Raw genomic sequence first — 19,717 nt, 5'->3', positions numbered from 1 at the left:
CAATTCAGAGAAAATAAAATATTTCCATCACCATAAATCAGAACTTACAGAGCATCTATAGGTTTAAGTATCATTAATGTTTTCTATTATAATTAGTTATTATTTTTTAAGTACTATATATCAAAATTAATCCAATGCCTCCTTTATTAATATTGTCAAGATAACTCACTGGTCTTACAAGCTCTCTTTTTTTTAACAACAATGGACATCACCAGAAGGTCAATACAGAAATCAGGTTGATTATATACTTTGCAGTCAATTGTGGAAAAGTCACATACAATCAATTAAAACAAGACTTGGAACTGCAAATGACTGTGGCTCAGATCACAAGCTTCTTACTGCAAAATTCACTTAAATTGAGGAAAGTAGGGAAAACTGTCAGACTATATAGGTATGACCTAAATAACATCCCTGAGGAATATGAAGTAGAAGTGATGAATTAAGGGATAATGTGATAAAGAACTGTGGATAGAAGTTCACAATACTGTTCAGGAAGCAGCAACAAAAATCATTCCAAAGAAAAATTAGATCAAGAAAAAAAATGACTGTCTGATGAGACTTTACAAATACTTGAGGAAAAAAGGAAAGCAAAAAAGAAAGGAAAAAGAAAAAGATATAATCGAATGAATGCAGAGTTCCAAAGAATAGCAAGGAAAAATGAGCAATGCAAAGAATAGAAATCAAAAGAATGGAAAGACAAGAGATGTCTTCAAAAAATTAGAGATAAAAAGGGAATGTTTCATGAAATAACTGACATGATAAAAGACAAAAATAGTAGGGACTAAATAGAAGCATAAGAAATTAAGAGGTTGCAAGAAAATACAAAAGAAGTACATAAGAAAGAAACCACACCAATAAACATGATGGTGTGGTTACTAATCTAAAGCCAGACATACTGGAGAATGAAGTCAACTGGGCCTTGGGAAGCATTGCTTTATATGGTAGTAGAGATGATACAATTACAGTTATGCTATTTAAAATCCTAAAAGTTGATGATGTTAAAGCACCATACTCAATATGGTAGCAAATTTGGAAAACAACAATTTTGGATCAAAAAAGGTAGTTTAAATCTCAGTCCTAAAGAAAGGCAATGCCAAAGTTCAAATTACTAAACAATTGCACTCATTTTGCACATGCTTAAGATAAGAATTTTAAGATAAGAATCTAACTAGGCTTCAGCAATATGTGAACCAAGGATTACATAAAGAACAAGGTGGTATTCAACCACCAGAAAAACTGGAGCCAAATTGCCAACATTCATGGATTCATAATCCATGCCAACATGGATTATGGGAAAAGCAAAGAGTTCCTAAAAAATATCTACTTCTACTCCATTGATTATAGTCTTTGTGTGGATCACAACAAAAAATGGCGAGTTCTCAGAGATGGGAGCACCAAATCATCTTACTTATCTCCTGAGAAAAGTATATGTAGGCCAATTACCAATATTTAGAACCAAATATGGACTAAATGATTGGTTTAAGATTGGAAAAAGAGTACAAGGTTATTTTTGTCAACATATATATAGAGTACACCATGCAAAATGCCAGGCTAGATGAATCAAAATTTGGAATTAAGGTTGTTGGGAGAAGGAGCAATAATCTCAGATATGTCATTGATAACACTTTAATTGCACAAAGTGAAGAGGAATCAAGACGCTTCTTAACAAAGGTGAAAGAGAATTTTGTAAAAGCTAGCTTGAAACTGAACATCAAAGCCTAAGATCTTAACATTCTAGCAAAGGAAAAGAAATGGAAGCAGTACCCGATTTTATATTCTTGACCTCTAATATTACTGCAGATGGTGATTGCAATCATGAAATTAAAAGATGCTTGCTCCTCAAAAGGCAGCCATGCCTAATCTAGACAGTATACTGATAAAGAGATGTATAACTCAAAACCTATGGTTTTTCCAGTAGCAATGTATGGATGAGAGAGATGGACTATTAGGACAGCTGAGTGATGCAAAATCAATAGTTTTAAACTATAGTGCTAGATAGCAAGGAGATCAAATCAGTTAATTTTAAAGAAATTAATTCAGAAATTAATTTCAAAGAAATTAAATCTGACTTGGAAGGTCAGATACTAAAGCAAAAGTTTAAATACTTTAACCACATAATAAGAAGACCCAGTAGAAAAAAATGAACACAAAAGGAAAAAGTTATGGCAGAGGATAAGCTAGATTATTGTCATGGAAATAACGAACATGAACTTAGACTTCAAGAGATAGTAGAGAACAGAAGGGCCTGGTGTGCTCAGGTCCATGGGGTCCTAAAGATTCAGATATGACTAACCAACAACAAAGACTACTGTCTTACTCCTCTTGAATTATGGGCCAACCTTACTACTGTGTACAACTCCATGGATTGCCCATCCTATTGCATGTCAAATTCTGTACAACAGCTATTTCTTATTTCTTTTAGCATGGATTATTAGGTCAATCTCTTTTGAATAATCACAGCTTTCACTGAAGAAGTCTAGTAATGTTCTGGGGTTTAACATAATCAGGATAACATCATACACAAGCAGAAGAATCTGAAGGACCTTAACATCTAGAGAAATCTCTTTTCTAAAAGATGGCCCTAGCATGAGCATCCTATAACAGTGAAAAACAGCTTTAGTGGAGAACAATGCTTCCTGTTGACATGGTTATCTAAGACAGTTATCTAGATGGTCAATGAATCATTATAGCCATTTATGAAGGACTCGTTTATGACCTTACACACAGGAAACATTCACTGAATAGCAGTCTTTAAGGGTTCTTTTTCTAATTTTTTTTTTGGGGGGGATAGAAGAAGAGAGTGGAAAGGGTATAGAAATTGGTATTCAACAAAAAATAAACAAATCTAGATCTTGTATACTTTCACATTTTAATTACTGAACAGCTTAAAGACTGATTTAATCAATTGCAAAATTTAGCTTGTTCCCTTCTTGATTTCATAAAGGATACCCTTAATATACATATAACTCTTTTTTTACCTTCTTAATGTCTATTAAAAAGTGGTACCTGCATTTATAGTTATGACTGGTCTTTCCTGGGTATTAACAGTTTTCACATTTCTTTTTTTATAGAATAGTTCCATTCGGCAATCTTGTAAAATGATCTCTCTATTCTTTTAAGATGATGCTCCTTTAAGCAGCTTTTCTTGTCTTAGTTCTGGTTAAACTTGATTACTAATTGTTAACTTTATTTTGCTGGTCAAACTTGGTTACTATTTTTTAACTTTGTTTTCTTAAGAATCATTTCTCATTAATCTAGCACATTGAGAATTGAAGTGTTAAGGGGAAGCTTTGAACACAAAAGCTTCCCCAAATACGCTGCTGAAACATGACAGTCTCTGAGGAATTATAATCCAAAAAGTCAATGGTGGGTACATAAAGACTGTAGTCTTTATCAAAACAATGATGACCCATACTAAAATAGTGAGAGTAGTATTGTCAAACTCAAATATAAATGAGGCCACTGAATGATACATAAAGATCTCTGTGGGCTACATATTAACTTGGTTTTAAAACGTAGTGTTTTGTTACATTTTTATTTTGTTAAATATTTCCTAATTATATTTTAATCTGGTTTAGGTCTCACTCAGGAGTATTGTTTGCCATATACAATCTGCTCTCATATACTTTTGGTATAGAAATGCATAATTAGAAAAAGGAGAAAGACATAGATTGATAACCATAATGTACATACTTGCATTAGAGAGGCAACAAAGCAAAATTCTAAGCCGGGTTTAAGTGGGGCTACATCTAACACCTGGGGAGTAGAAGGAAGACAATAGAGAAAGTGGCACTGAATTAGCTTTTAAAAGACAAGACGTCAAGAGGCCAGAAGAAAGAAAATTATTTTAGGAATAATGAACAAGGTGAATAAAAGCAGAGACAGGAAAATACAGGGTTTTAGGTAGACAGTCATCCAGAGAAGTAACAACATTAAATTTATCTAAACTGGGGAACAACTATTTAGACGCACAATACTGTATTTGTGTATAGTTCTAAAAATTATTCCTAGAGACTCTTTGCTTCCCACTGATACTTTCAGACACTCCCTCTACCACCATCACTCAGTACTTTCCTGAGTTTCATTCTATCTATACTATGCAACAAAATTATGATTAACTATTACCTAGAAATCCCCATGATACTCCCCTTTCTTCTTTAGTGAATTCAGTGACTGGCTCCCAGGCTTTCCTCTCTAACCCGACCTCTCACTTCAACAACATAGAAAGACTCTCAACAAACCAAACTTCCTCATTCGCTGAAGTACCTATTTCCCATGACCAACTTCTATTCCACTACAGCTAGAGAGGATATCCTTCATCTTGTCATCACCTACAAGTATTCCCCTTCCATACTAAAGAACTGTAAACCAAATTTTCTTTTCTGATTCTATTTTATCATTTCTTTTCCTTGCCTTATGATCCTGAATCTTATTTTTCCTGTTCTCACTGTGATCACTAATCTTTTCACTTCTCACTTTACAAAGCTACTGCCTATATACTCTCCTCTATTCCCCACTCTGACCTCTTACTAAACCAACTCAAATCTATATGAAATCCCTTGATCCCTTTTCCTAATGAAACAGCATGTCTTTCCATGCTGCAACCTTGGATCACTCCCAATATATGAAACCTCTGTTCAACTTATTGCTGCTAAAAAAAAAAAAAAAAAAAAATCCAGGGAAAAACTACAAAATCATAATGAAAAATTTATGTTACAAAATTTCAAATAGGCTTTTGCAGCAATGAAGCAATCCTTTTAACCTCCCTAATCATTTACTATCTCACTCACCAAAGGCTCTTCCAAATCTTCTCATCCCTCCTTGAGCTTCCCATGGATCTATTTCCTTCCTCTCAGAGTTCATCTTATTTCCCAGAAAAAAAAAAAAAAAATTGAGGCTATTTATTTGACTTTACTTCCTTCTTTTTGCTGCCTCATATCATTTTACTCTCCTCCATATCCTCTTCAACTGTTTCATCTGAAATGAGGCCTTTCTTGACAAATCAAATTTCTCATTTATGCACAAATGATCCCATTTCAATCAAAAACTGCCCCTTCTACCATTTCTCATTAATCTTCAATCTTTCTTTGTCTACTGGCAACTTCGATGATACATATAAAACATCCATGTCTCATCTAGCTTTAAAAAATATTCACTTTATCTGACCAATCCCTACAGCTATCACTCTATATCTCTCTTCCCTTTAATGGATAAAAACTTCTTGAGAAAGCCATCTACAACTGATGTCTCCACTTCCTTTCCTCTCCCTCTTATTTTTCTGAAGTCTGATATATCATCTCAGCATTCAACTATCACTGATCTCTCAAAGTTACCAATCTCCTAACTAATGGCCCTTTCTCAATCTTCATTCTTCTTGGCTTTGACATTGTCAATAACCTTCTTGATACTTCCTCTTCTCTAGGTTTTCATGATACAGCTTTCATCAGGTGTTTCTCCTATCTACCTGATCATTCCTCAGTCTCCTTCCCCACATCTAAGATCATACTCACTAACAATGGGTGTTCCCTCAAAGTTATGTTCTTGGTCTTCTTTTCTTTTTCCTCTATTCAATTTTACTTGGCGGTTTCATTAGCTTTCATGTATTTAATTTTTTCTATGAAGACAATCCTTACATTTACCCCACTCTAACATCCAGTTCTACATTTTCAATTGCCTATTGGACATTTTGAAATAGATGCTCCATAAACATAACATTTTAAGTTCAAATTGTCCAAAGATGAATACATTATTTTCCCCTTAAAACCCTTTCGTCTTCACAATTTCCCTATTAAAATCTACCATATTCCCAGCCTAAATGTCATCCTTCACTTCTCATTCTCACCCCACCAAAACCAATCAGTTGCCAAATCCTATTGATTTTGCCTCTGAATATCTCCGATACACTCTGCCTCTACTATAGTACAGACTGTGGGAGCACAGAAACAACATTTCAGTAGCACTCCCTATCTCAAGTTTGTCTTAATTCCAGTCCATCCTTCCCTCAGCTTCCAAAGTGATGATCTTAAAGCACACATCTGGTCATGTCATTTTCCTATTCAATAGAATAGTTGGCCATCTTACTTCCAGAATCAAATAAAAATAATAATAATTTAAAAATCAAATAAAAATCACAGCTTGGTCCCTCCTATTTTTCCACTTTCTTCTATTTTTTAGCTCTTTTTCAAGTATTCTACAATCCAGTGGCATACAATCCACTGGAAATAAGATCCTTCATGCCTTTTCACTAGCTGTCTCTCATTCCTAGAATGCTCTCTCTCTTTTATACTTCTTGACTTCTCTAACTGTTCAATACTCAACTCAAATCCTACTTTTTTGTAAAAGGCCTTTCTTGGTCACTGTCACTGCTGCTGTTTTGCTCTTAGATCACCTACAACTACCCCATGCACATCTTATGTAATTGTTTACATATTGACTCTTCCACTAAAACCTGAACATTCTTGTGGGCAGGAACTGGTTTTTGCTTTTCTTTATATTCTAATCACTTAAGCAGATTCTGGAACAGAATAACAACTGCTTGTTGATAGAATTTGACTTAAAGTGTGTTGAATAAGACTATAGAAGAAAACATTTCAAAAATATCAATTATTTCATATACGGAAGGCTGACAACACAGTAAAACTACACCAGAACAGAGTAGCATATAAATCATTGCTGAACACATACCCAAGTTTATTCCTTTCAATGGACCAGAAAATACTTTGATAGCTTCTAGGTATTTTTCCTACAAAAAGACAAACAAAATATTCTATCAACTCTATAAGTTGATACAAGTTGAGAATGTATCTGATAAAAATAAAGCTTAACACAGATGTCGGAAAAATGTTGCCTTCTTCATGGAAATGGCCAAGGCTGCAATCAGTACACAGAACCCAAAATTCAAACCATCAGAAGTCTTTTTTTAAAGAAAAAGTCAAGTTGTTTTCTTTCCACATTTGAAGATAGGACTCAGTAATACTGAATTAGAAGGCTGAATCAGGTTAACCAATTGGGGCTGATCTGGGAAGTATCTAGAATTTACACTATAGAATTATAATTCTGCTTTGTAAGAATAATGTTAATGTTTCATTCCTAATAATTAAGGCTTACAGAATTAAGGACTCTTGAATTAAGGACCCTACGTAAAAGGAATCCCAAAGTGATCTCACAGAATGATCTACTCCCCTTATTTTACATGTAAAGAAATTGAAATTTAGGGAATCTAAGAGATTTGTCAAAACCAGAATGCACATCTGATTCCTAGTTAAATACTCCATACCACATAGTACCAGTCACTTTTCTGGTATTTAATTAACCCTTCCTAATTTCCTTAGACCATTGGAAATGGGATTACAATGTAATCCCATTTCCCTACCTCCTCCAGCTGCAAAAACTAAGATAAATGAACCAGGTAGGCTATTATAAATTGCCAAAGATTTTCTTTGGACAAATTTTTACACTTAAGTTTGTTTGTTTAAACAATTCAAACTTACCAATTGTGGTGGCCCAGAAAGAACACATTTTGGAAGCCCAGTCTCCTTTAGGGTAAGAATCATCCCTAAAAAGAAATAGGATCAATATTATAAAATTACACAGTTCTCTTTGTCATTTATAATTGAGGATACTGTTGGAAGCAGTCTCTCCTGTTGAGCCTTAACTTTAAAAGAGGAAATGACCTCACCTCATTTAATTAGCTGTCCTCTTGTCTGTATTCCACCTTCTAAGAAGTAAACTGGGAAAGTTGGTAGCTAGATGACAGTGAAAATTTGGTTGAAACAGGTGAGTAGGAGGGTGTGGGCAATCACCAGAAGTTTTACAACTGTCCACAGAGTACATTCAAAAAAAATTTGATTCAGCAGTGGATGGAAATGAAGGAACTAACAGTCACCAGGAAGGACTGCCACGGTAGTGAATGTGTAATTACAATAAGATTATATGATATTGTTTGGGAGGAATTTCCTGATAAGGAAAGCTAAATTACTGAGGATTTGACAACCTAAAATATAATGGTATTCTGGGCTTAGATGCAGGGAGACCTGAATACAAATCCACCTCTCTAAAATTACAAACTGTGTATTTTTTTTTCTCATTTTTTTTCTTTTTGAGTTTCCTTTTCTTGTGCAGCATGATATTTGTGGAAATATTTATAGAAGAATTGTGCATGTTTAACATACATTTTCTAGGGGAGGGAGTAGGGGAAAGGGATGGAAAAAATTTGGAACATTAAGATTTTGTAAGGGTACATGTTGAAAACTATCCATGTATGTATTTGAAAATAAAAAGCTTTAATAAAAAAAATTATAAGCTGCAGAAGGTACTGATTTATATTGTTATAGGAAGTTCTCATCATCAAGGCTCTTGGCATTGGTTTTATTAGTGGAATTAATAGTAAAAAACAATCACAAGAACTTTCCAGTTGATTTGCAACTGAAATCTTTAATATGTATTCTCATTAGAACATGAGAGAGCAAAAATTTCTTTTTTCTATCTATATCCTCAAGCACTTAGCACAATGTTCTGGGCAGTATTAAGTGATCTTAATAAGACTATATAGTTACTAAGAACTGGAATCAGGATTTGAATCCAAGACATTTTACCTCCATGCAGAGATCTCTACCTACCACAGCAAGCAATATACCCACAATATGAACCTATTTAATCCATGAGTCATGACTACTACTCACAGATCACCCTTTCTACTCTCTTGCCATAAATCTGTTACACTAGCAAAGCAAGTCAAAAAAGTAATAAATATTCAGAGCTAACCCACTGATTAAAGATGACTTCTTTATAAGTCACTGGTTTTATTCTAAATACTAATGATGAACAAACTAGAGAAGCAGGAGTTCTAGCTCAACTGAACTGTCATAGTATCTTGGATACACTAGATAACCAATAATTACTTGCTGAATGGTTAAGCTAATGCTGAAACAAGAAATGATCAGGTTTGGTTGAAATTCCAAGGATTCCTTCCTAGTATGCTGTATATAAAAGCTAACTCACCAGATAAACCTCCAACATTGGACCAATGCATTCGAGTAAGGAAGATGTTATCCAATCGAGCAACTTTCAGTCTAGAAAATAAAACAGTGAAAGTCTATCTCTTTGTAAAATTCATTATTTTCTTACAAAACATTGTAATTTTTACCTTCTTCAAAAATCCTTACAAGGAACAAAACCCAGAATCAACCACAGCTCCAAAAGGAAAATGAACTCACTTGTGTTCCTGCATAATCCTCTGGATTCCTTCCCCACAATTGAAAAGATACCTACAAAAATATCATCCAAGACATTTTAGTTGGAGTTTAAATGCCCTACTTCCATTCAAAGTTTTTCACAAACGCCTCACCTCTTTCCAAGTTCTTTCCTTAGTCCTGAATAAATTTGATTTTAAAATTCTATTCCTCCCTGAAAGAAAAGTCGGTTTATAAAGACCAGGCTATTGCTCAATTTATCCCTTTTCCCCACTACCCTAAGCATCATCATGAGATTATTTGCATTTAGAGCTAAAGTAACCTCAAAGATCCAAGGGTTCACAGGTCTACCCTGTCATTTTTACAAATAAGGACAATGAGGACCAAAGAAATAAAAAAGATTCATCCAGTGTCAGAGAAAGGGCAGAACAAGAGCTGACTCCAAATTCAGTCCTTTCCACCCAATCATACAGCTTTATGCCTCTGGATAGGAAGTAGCCGTCAAGGCACTCTGGGAAGAACTGAAATCTGCACTACTGACTGCATGAATCTAGAGGGCTGTCCCAGTTTGGAAGGGGCTTTAGGATACACAAAGTCCAATCTCTTCATTTTAAAAATAAAGGAACCAAGGGGAGTGATGTGTCCAAGTTCAGTAGCACAACGCAAAGCTGGGAATCAAATGTGAGAGCTCTTTTCAGGCCAGGAGCTTGAAACGAGTGAAGAACGAAAACTGCTGGAGGGGAGCGGGCAAAGAGAAAGTGGGGGTGCACGATAAAAGGCCGGGCAAGGCTGGGCAGAAGGCGCACTGACCGGTTAAATTCCGAAAAGACGTAAAGAGCTGCGCCCGCATCGCGGGTCCCAGACGCTGCCACCTGCAAGTATACGGTGCTGGGTCCCACGCGGTCCCCCACAGAGCCGCGCTTCTCCCGCGTCCGCAAATGCCGCAGAGAGTCCTTAGGTAGCCGCGGCCGGCGGGAAGAGCCCTCAGACATGGCTCTAGCAAACCGCCCTCTCCAGCAGCCCCAGCGAACCAAAACTACGCAAGGAAGCCGCGGAGGCCACATGCAGCAAAGTGTGGCCTGTAGTCGGACCAGGAGACACGCTTCCTCCGAGCTGGCCCGGCGCTTCCCAACACGTGAATGAGGCGCCGCTGCTTACGTCAAGCGCTGAGCCCAGGAGGGCCAACGACTCTGGCCAATGAGAACGAGTCAATCGCGATTTTTCTTTTTCCTTTCCGCTCGACTCCGAAGGCTGGAGTGCTACAGTGTCTCGGACTTGTAGGTCAGACGCCCAATGGGAGATCGCATCTACTTCATTGCGTAACTTATGCTGGGACCTATCGGAGAGCCCAAGAGAGAGGCAGAGCCTGGCAGTCCTTTTAAAACTGTATAGATTCAGGATTTTCTTAACCTTTTTCCATAGCCATCAGGCAAAGTTTGTGGATCCCTTCTCAGAATAAAGATTATAAATACATAACACAAAATATATAAGATTATAAGAAAAGCCAATCATATTGAAACCTACATATCAAAATTTTTTAAAGAGTTCATGCATTCCAAGAACCCCTAAAGTAAAGAAATTTAAAATAGTTAGTGATTGAGGTGATCCTCTATAGGATTCGTTCTTAGGTTTGTATATTAACCTTGTATTTCAAACTATGACATTTCTAGATTATTGTGAATATAACAATAATGATGATTCACGCAATACAGTATCATTACATTGCAAAGGATATTTTACAACAACTCTTATGTGAGAGGTAGTATACTAACAAATTTAACCTTGTTTTACAGACTAGCAGAGGGAAGTCAAGTGATTTCTCCATAGCTTTACAGATAGTGTCAGAAAAAGAATATGAAGATATACTGATTCTTTCAGGTGGAGTGCTTTTTGCATTTTCAAGACTTTTATAAATAATGCAATATTTAGACATTAATTGTGGTCTCATTTGATGTGGGTGATTATCTTCAGTTACCAGAATGCCTGTAAAACATCAAACCATCTTAGCAGCTGATCAGATGGTAGTGATGCAATGGATTTTTTTTTTTCCTGGTATCATTATACCAACACTTTCCTTTTCCTAATAGGCTATACTAAGAATTCCTTTTTTGTTAAGAGAACTTTTTGACAAATTGGGCATTCCTTTCTACTATAAGTTGCCACTTTCTTAATTTTTCTATGTCTTATTCAACTTGCCTGAAATATCTATCCAAAACCGAATAGCACTCCACCAGAGACTTTGTAGAGTCCTATGTGTCATTGATTAGAAGCCTTGCATCGAGATCATTATTCATGCCCCCACCAATATTTTGAGAATTCTGAGGCCAGAATGTTCCATCTGCTGCACTCCCCCCACCTTATTATTTATTTATTCTAATTTTAATTCATTTTGAACTTAATAAGGACCCCAAAAATACATTTTCATGTATACAGCAAAACCTAAAAAGAGAGGTCACTATAAAACCATAAATTTGCATTTCATATTGTTTACTGTTTAAACTATATAAGTACTACTTGTCTTTTTCAAAATATCTCTGCTTCCATCTAAATTTCTTTTATTCTCTACTGTGAAATTTTGATATTTCTTCCTCCTCCCATAGAGATGGCTACCATTAGGCACAAATGTATATGTATGTCATATTTTATAAACTTGTAGTTATCAGTTCTTTCTCTGGAGGTAAATAGCATCTTCCTACATAGGTTCTTTGTAGTTAATTTGGATTTTTATAATACCCAAAATGATTGGCTCACAAGTGTTCTAAGAACAATTTAAGAATAATATTATTACTGTGTACCATGTTCTCTTGGTTGTGCTCATTTCACTCTGTTATTTTGTACAAGTCTTTCTATGCCTTTCTAAAATTGCCGGACTTGTCATTTTTATAGCACAATAGTATTTTGTCATGATCAAATACCACAACTTGTTCAGCCATTCCCCAATTGATGGACATCCATCTAATTTTCAATTCTTTGTCATAACAAAGAGATCAGCTATAAATATTTTAGAACACATAGGTTCTTTTCTTTTCCCCCTAATCATCTTATGAAACAGACCTAATAATGATATTGCTGAATCAAAGGGCATAGGCAATTTAATTGGATGTAATTCCAGATTTCTCCCCAAAGTAGTTGGAGTAATTCAGTTTCACCAATAATGAATTAATATCCCAATGTTTCCATATTTCTTGTAGCATTTCTTGCTTTTCCTTTCAATCCTTTTAGCCAATTTGTTTTTATTGATCTGGTAACACCATTACTATTGCTCTCAAGTTTCCTTCTAGTAGGTCTATTCATCTGTAGAAACTGGTGAAACAAGACACATGAGATTCATATAACAGGAAGCAAGCTTCATGTCTGAAAAGCCAGTTGATTAGCATCTTATATTTAAAGTTGCATTACTCTTTATTATTATGGCTATTTTCTGCTTTGAATTTCCCAGTTGCTCACTGAAAAGAAAACCAAGTTGTTTGATAGAGGAATGCATGTGCTCAATTGGGACTGATTTTTATATAGTCATAGACTTTGTATAGGCTAGACTTTATAGCCATTGAAGTCATTGAAAGGTCATTTGCTCTTCTTCTCTCTAGGAAATCTTAGTAACATAACCATAGGAATTTCCAAATCAATTCCAATTTACAGAGTAGATTGGGAACTGCACAGGAAGACTGAGTGAAAGTTTTGATGGGAAATGAACTAATCCCTTTGTGGAAAATGTTTGTTTCATTCTCATTGGCCTTTCAGGTTGTTCCAGATGAAAACTTCTGTAATCTCAGAATGCTCACTCATCAATTATACTGAATGAGAACTAAGCAGGAAGTCAAAGGTTGGTTTGGCATTGACTTTTCTCCTTTCCTTGTATATTTTCTATTGTTCCAACATTGCATCTATGCTTTTGGTAAACAATTTCTATTGCATAGTGAAAAGGCCTTTCAACAAATTCATCATTATTTCCTTCTTCTATATGTTTTCAGGCATTGCTCTCTTCAAGTACTAGAAAGACCAGAAGTTTCTTCATTAGGACCTGCATGCCTGTCTTCCTAATTCCATCCATATATCCACAAATATTTTCCTATGTTAACCAAATCCTCAAAAACTCAGTTGGCATTCCAAGGTGTAACCTGCACTTTGGATGAGGAAAATTCAGAGCACAGGTAACAAACACTGTATATTTTCAAATCCAGGTCTAGTCATTTCCTAGAATGTAGCCTTTCCAACTTATGGACATATTACTCATGTATGTGTTGGTTTCTTGGGGGCAAGGCCCCAGAATTTCAGTTACCCACTTCTGAATTTCAGAAGGGGACAGAGATAAGGATTAGACTAATATTTCTTATGTGGCTGATGTAGACACCAGATGATAGTAGGCACACAATGTTAGTGTTTGGTCAGGTGAAGAATTCACAAAGAATACCGTGGCAAAAACTAGATTTGTTTAGGAGAAAAGGTTACAGACAAAATGAAGAGATACAATAGATACCAGGAATGGTAGATATGAAATAGAGTGGAAAAGCATATAAAAGACATCACAAATAACCCAGTAGAAAGAAAGCATCAGATGAGGTTGGAACATGTCCTTAACTGGCAGGCTAAATCCTGAAAGTGACTTAGCACCTTAAAAGAGTTACTTAGCTATAAGGAGGATAAGTGGGGGTCAGAAGACAAGAGATACCATAAGGCATGGTGGGGTTATGAGAGACCATGTGAATGGGGGGGAGAGGTAAAGAGAAAGACACCCATGAAATAGAATGTTGTAGAAGACTGACCCAAAGGAGGGCAATAAGTATGGCATGGGCTAAGTAGATTTATAGGAAAAACTTAAACTCAGGTACATGGACTGGGATTTCTGATGGGACATGGCAAGGTGAGGGTACTCACAACCCCTATAGAAGGTAGGGCTCAGAGGATTGATATAATTTGGATTTCTTCCTGGACAGCCTCCCCAGAGGGTGGGGCCATGGAGCTAAACTAATCTCTATTAGAACTTTCTCCTTGCTTACCCTAGGGAGCAATTCCATTAAATTTCTAATTTCTATCAACCACATTCACCATTCAGGATCTAATCATTTCCATACTAATATGTTGTGAAAGAAGACCATAACAAAAAAAAAAAAAAAAAAAAGAAACAAAAACAACAACAAAAACAATCCATAAAAAAAGAGAAAAATAGTATGCTGCCATATACCTTCTGATTTCATCAGTTCTTTCTGGGAAGGGAATAGCACTTTCATCATAAATCTTTTGGAATTGTCTTGGATCATTGAGTTGGTAAGAAGTCATTAATAGGTGATCATTGTACAATATTGTGTTAAAATGTACAATGTTCTCCTGGTTCTGCTACACTTTTCTATCAGTTTATGTAATTCTTCCTACTTGCCGTTTCTTTTTTCTAGGCAAAAATTTTTATATTTTCATTTTTCCCAATTCAATGCAACAACATTTTTATCATTCATTTTGTTTTAAATATTTTCCCATTACATGTAAAATTTTTAATTTTTTTTAAAATTTGAGTCCAAATTATCTTTCTTCCCCCTCCCTCTTCTCTGAGAAATCAGTTTGGTGTAGATTAGACATCAGTTTAGGAATTGAGGCAGAGTTAAGTGACTTGAATAGGGTTGCATAACTAGTAAGTGTATGAGACTAGGAAGTTTCTGAGTTTTTCTGACTCCAGCCCAGTACTAGATAGACTACCCAACTGCACCCAGGAAGAAATTAGGGGTAGGAAATCCCATTCTAAATATAAAATATATAAAATATTTGGGAATCTATTTTCCCAAACACAAAAAACACTTGCATAGATTTGAATACGTAGAGCTGCTTAACAAAATAATAATAAAAAAAATCTAAATAGTTGGATAAGTATTCAGTGCTCTTGGCTTGACCTTGCCAGTATAATAAAAATGACAATACTAACATTAATTTACATGCCATAAATTTGATGCCGTATTAGTTCAATTATCAGGTGTATACATTATAAAACTTGATAAAATAAAAACAAAATTCATGTGGAGAATAGAAGTTTTAGAATATCCAATGAAAAGCTTTCAAGTGGAATTAAGCACTTCTAGACCTCAAATAATATTATTTTGATATCAGTCAAAGAACAAAGATAAATCAATGGAGCCAACTAGACAAGAGATTCAGAAACAATAGAACTCAAAGTCTGGTACCCCAAAGTCTGATAATGTCTAAATCATAAAGTAACTAGACAAAAATATTTCTGCCATGAAGGGTGGCTAATCAGCTAAAAAGTTTTATTTCAGTTGGAACAGCAATGATCATTGTCGCAGATATAAAGTAGGCATGAAAGTCCATGTCTAACCCTACTGTGAATATCTGGTGACTCCCTTTTTCATAAAAATTACTAAGAAAACCAAAAAGTATTTTGACAGAAATTAGGATTAGACCAGACCTTTATGCTGTATTTCACAATACATTCCAAAAGGATGTGACTATACTATACCTACTGTTAAAAAATTGAAAGAGACATTGATCATTTACCTCTTCCAATTATGGATAAGAAGAATATTCTGAACTAAACAAGACAGGAGCATTCCTGACAGGGAAGACAGTAAATCCACATCAGTAGTGCTAAGTAAAATTTGAAATATATAACTCTGATTACATGAAACTGAAAGGCATTATTACAGGCATGTTGTGGGTTTATGGGGAAAATTCTCCAATATAGGTATACATATTTATATAGTTATCTTGTTGCACAAGAAAAATCATATCAAGAAGGAAAAAAAATAACTGAGAAAGAAAACAAAATGCAAGCAACAAAAGAGTGAAAAAGGGGAAAATTCTCTATGAAGTTTCTCTGATAAGGCTTTCATGTCTGAGGTAAATAAATAACTTGTCTATGTGCAAAAACACATATAAAATTTGTGAATGTGTATGTTTTTGCATATGTGTGTATCATATATGCCAGGGGTAGCGAATATTTGGCCTGCGGGCCTTGTAAGGCCCATGAAATCATTTACTCTACCCCCATTCAATGTAACCACAGGCAGCAACACCTTCCACTGCTTGAGTTCTTTAAGTTGATAATTTTGTATCGAATGATACTATAAATATCCAAATGGGATAAAAGATTTCCCATCCCTGATATACATTTATGCATACATATAAATATATGTATATATGTGTTTGTTTGTGTATGTTCATCCCTCAAGAATACTCAAATGATACACAGAATTAAATCAAGGGGAACAGAACTAGGAGAAAATCATACACAATAATAGCAACATTATACAATGAATTGTGAATGACAGTTATTCTCAGCAATTTGATAATCCAACTGCTATCTCCAGAGAAAGTACTGATGGAGCCTGAAAATCAAAGCATACAATTTTTTACTTTCTTTGTGTTTTTTTTTAATTTGAATTTTCTTCTACAAAATGACTAATATGGAAATATTTTAATTTATGATTGCATATACAGAATCTACATTAGACAGCTTACTGATAAGGTCAGGGTAGCTCTTCAAAATAAACGTGACATTCACAATGGCCATTTTCTTTGCCAAAAGGTAGATTTATTTAGAGGGAAGAGGTTACAGACAAAATAAGAGATAAAATGTCTCTATCTAGGGGTGGCAAATATGAAATAGAGTTGGGAAAGCATACAGTTAGCAAAGAAATGACAAATTCTGTAAGGGAACTCACAATTATCTAAGAGAAAGGAAATACTCCTTGAAATGGGAGTAAGCCATTGACTGGCAGGTTAGATCCATAGAGGAGTTTAGTTGACAAGCCAGAGTTAGCTTTAGTAAAAGGAAAGGCATCATTAAAGGGAAGGTACTATGAGGTAGAGAGAGAGAGAATACTACATAGAGGGTTTAGTCCTAAAAAAGACTTAGCAAAGAGTTTCAGCATGTCTTTTATAGGGAAAATAGAGACTTAGGGGTTCTCAGCAAAGTAAAAGCAATGAACTCAGAGGATCAAAGAGGAGAGGAAGTGTCAGGGAGATCAGAGGGAAGGATCAAAAAGGAGCCAGATGGAATACCTGGCAGATCAGGTTCCAGACACATCTAGAAAATAATGGTTATCTATATCTTATAGGTTGTTTAAAGATGCCCAGAAGTTAGGGCATAGACAATGGAGGTGGATAAAGGGTTCCATCCTCATAATCACTCTATACAAATAGGATAACCTGGGAATTGGTTATGCTGGATAATACCCAGATGGACTTCTTCCTGACAGGGAAGACAGTAAATCCACATCAGTAGTGCTAAGTAAAATTTGTACAATGAGTTCTCTACACAAAAAAGAGAGATTGTGATTTTCTTTCCATTTAGTTTACTCTGTCTCCCTTCTTATAGTATCTTCTTTTTAATGGTATCTTTCTCCTTCCTTACTGTAGCCAACTGGTTAATCTACAAAATTCCTTTATGGATCTAAGCTGCCAATCAATGACTTACTCCCATTCTTCCAAATTCCTTTCCTTGTTAATTATAACCTTATTGCTCTACCAACTCTATTTCATATTTACCACTCTTGGTGACTATTTTACCTCTTCATTTCATCTGTAACCTCTTCTCCTAAATAAACTTACTTTTTGGCAAAAAGAATGGCCATTGTGAATTTTTCACATGTTTATTTTGAACTAGAGATTGCTACCTGTAAAGTCCAAGCTAGTTCCTTGGAGGCCTCAGGATCAGTCAGTCAAGATAAGCAAAATCCTTGGTCTTTAAGGGAAGAAGTAAAGGAGATGGACAAAACTGCCAGAAGTTTTGCTAAGGATCCCTCATTGATTCTAGAGTCCAGAATCTCCACACTTTTCTCCTTCTCATCCTGCTTCCAAGTGAAGTTCTCTGCCTCTCTCACTCCACCCTTTAATCCTTACCTACAATTCTCTTAACCCCAAACATTGAGCCAGCATTAACTGTAAGAAGAGCAATTCCAAACATATGCTAATAGAATCATTATCTTATTTTGAATAGGTAATTAGCCATAAGTACTTGGTTGTCTGATTCAAGTGCACCTATTCAGAGTTTCAGCCCTTTATAGCTACCCTGACCTCATTACTACTATGGAATTTATAAAGACAGAACCCTTTTTTCCTGATACATATCTGGATCATTTTCTGGGGCCCCCAGTCTTATTCTGATCATCCTTTGAACCCCAAAAGGTTTATAAAATGCATGAGATTAGTAGGCCTAAAGTTTTTCTGTGATCTGAGCTACAGAACTTTTCTCATCTGAAACCAGTCCTCAAAAAAATTTTCCTGGTCACCAATTTTAAAACAAGATAAATCTTCATCTCATCTTTAGCTTTCTTCTCTACCTTTTTTGCAAGTACAAGAAGATACACATTCTTTTGGAATTCCTTGGTATCTCTGATTTTTAAGCAATATTCCTGTTGCTATTAAATCCATTGAAAAATTACTTGTTCTTCTGCCTCCAAACTAGTTTCTTGGCATCATGCTTTTCTAAACAATCAGGATACCATAAAGGATTTATTTTGGGTGAGAGGGAGCATTTCTACTGAGGAATCATCTTATTTCTTCAGAAACAACAATCTCCTTTTCTTCCATGGATATTCCAGAAGATTGTTTTGGGGAAAGTCACAAGAAATGCAAATTTACTGATTTTTCTGAGAGAGATCTTCCTCATCTTCTTTGATTTTTAGCCTCTAACATCATTCCTAGAACCTCCCACCTTCTATGTTCACCTTTTTTTCCCAGGTTTTTATTGTTTCTATAGGACAAGGGACAGCCTTCCAGACAAGTATTTAATTCCTGGGTTTTATTTCTGTCCCCTTTCTTCCAAGTCTGCACCTCACCCGATGATTATACAGATTGGCCTTATCATTTTCTCTCCCTTTCACAGCTTATCTCTTCACCTATTTTCTTTCTATCTTCCTCAATGACTTTATTTCTAGACTTCTTTCAAAATATTGCTAGAACTTCATAGATCAATCCCTATTTCTGAATTTGGAGCAGTTAAAAGAAGAAACTTTCCCCAGACTTCCCATAACCTTTGTTATGTTAGCTAATAAGAAAGGCCTGCTTAATTCCTAAAGAATATGATTGCATACCCTAACTTCTGTCAACTACAGTTAAAGAGAAGACTATCAATATAGGAAAAATTATTTTCTTTAGTCAAAGAAAGTCATGACACTTTAAGGCACCACACCAGAGCAATTGCTGGGCTCCTGATTTGGGAGCTAGATCCCATAGTTCTTATAAAGTATCAGAGCAGAACAATTCTTAGAAAGCCCCAGCAGCTGATATGAGGCATTTAAGGCATTTCATAGATTTACAAAGTAAATTAATTGTTTTGTGTAACAATTAAAAATCTTTTACAGAAAGCATGGAATACAGAGAGGGATAATGGAATATTTACCAAAAAAACAAACAAACAGAGGCTAGGAGATTAACATCTGGTCCGTCTCAGGCAATTCATGATTCTGGGAACTAGTACAAGGTCCACTTCAGTCACCTAGTACTCAGGAAAGACAACAGCAACTCATAATCAGCAGTGTCTAAATGCTTCCAAAGCTCAGTCCCATGGGCTGAAAACTGAC

At 35.4% G+C, this 19,717-nt stretch overlaps 1 protein-coding gene across 3 annotated transcripts in view; it reads right to left on the bottom strand.

The window, feature by feature from the left end:
- ELAC2 (elaC ribonuclease Z 2) overlaps window positions 1–10,350 on the bottom strand; it is a 64,138-nt gene extending 53,788 nt beyond the window's left edge. For 2 of the 3 annotated variants that reach the window (XM_031965515.1, XM_031965516.1), the window contains exons 1-5: window positions 10,002–10,350; window positions 9,216–9,266; window positions 9,001–9,071; window positions 7,491–7,555; window positions 6,685–6,742 (exon numbers count right to left, since the gene is read on the bottom strand). In XM_031965515.1, coding sequence (XP_031821375.1) covers window positions 6,685–6,742; window positions 7,491–7,555; window positions 9,001–9,071; window positions 9,216–9,266; window positions 10,002–10,255 — 499 coding nt within the window. In that variant the 5' untranslated portion in view covers window positions 10,256–10,350. Of the gene's footprint in view, window positions 1–6,684; window positions 6,743–7,490; window positions 7,556–7,678; window positions 8,081–9,000; window positions 9,072–9,215; window positions 9,267–10,001 lie in introns of those variants that run through there. The other variant, XM_031965517.1, reaches the window with a different exon arrangement.
- Window positions 10,351–19,717: the final 9,367 nt, after the last annotated feature.

The sequence above is a fragment of the Sarcophilus harrisii genome, chromosome 4 (genome assembly GCF_902635505.1).
Source record: "Sarcophilus harrisii chromosome 4, mSarHar1.11, whole genome shotgun sequence".
Taxonomy (NCBI): Eukaryota; Metazoa; Chordata; class Mammalia; order Dasyuromorphia; family Dasyuridae; genus Sarcophilus; species Sarcophilus harrisii.
This window is presented reverse-complemented; position numbering and strand designations above follow the sequence as displayed.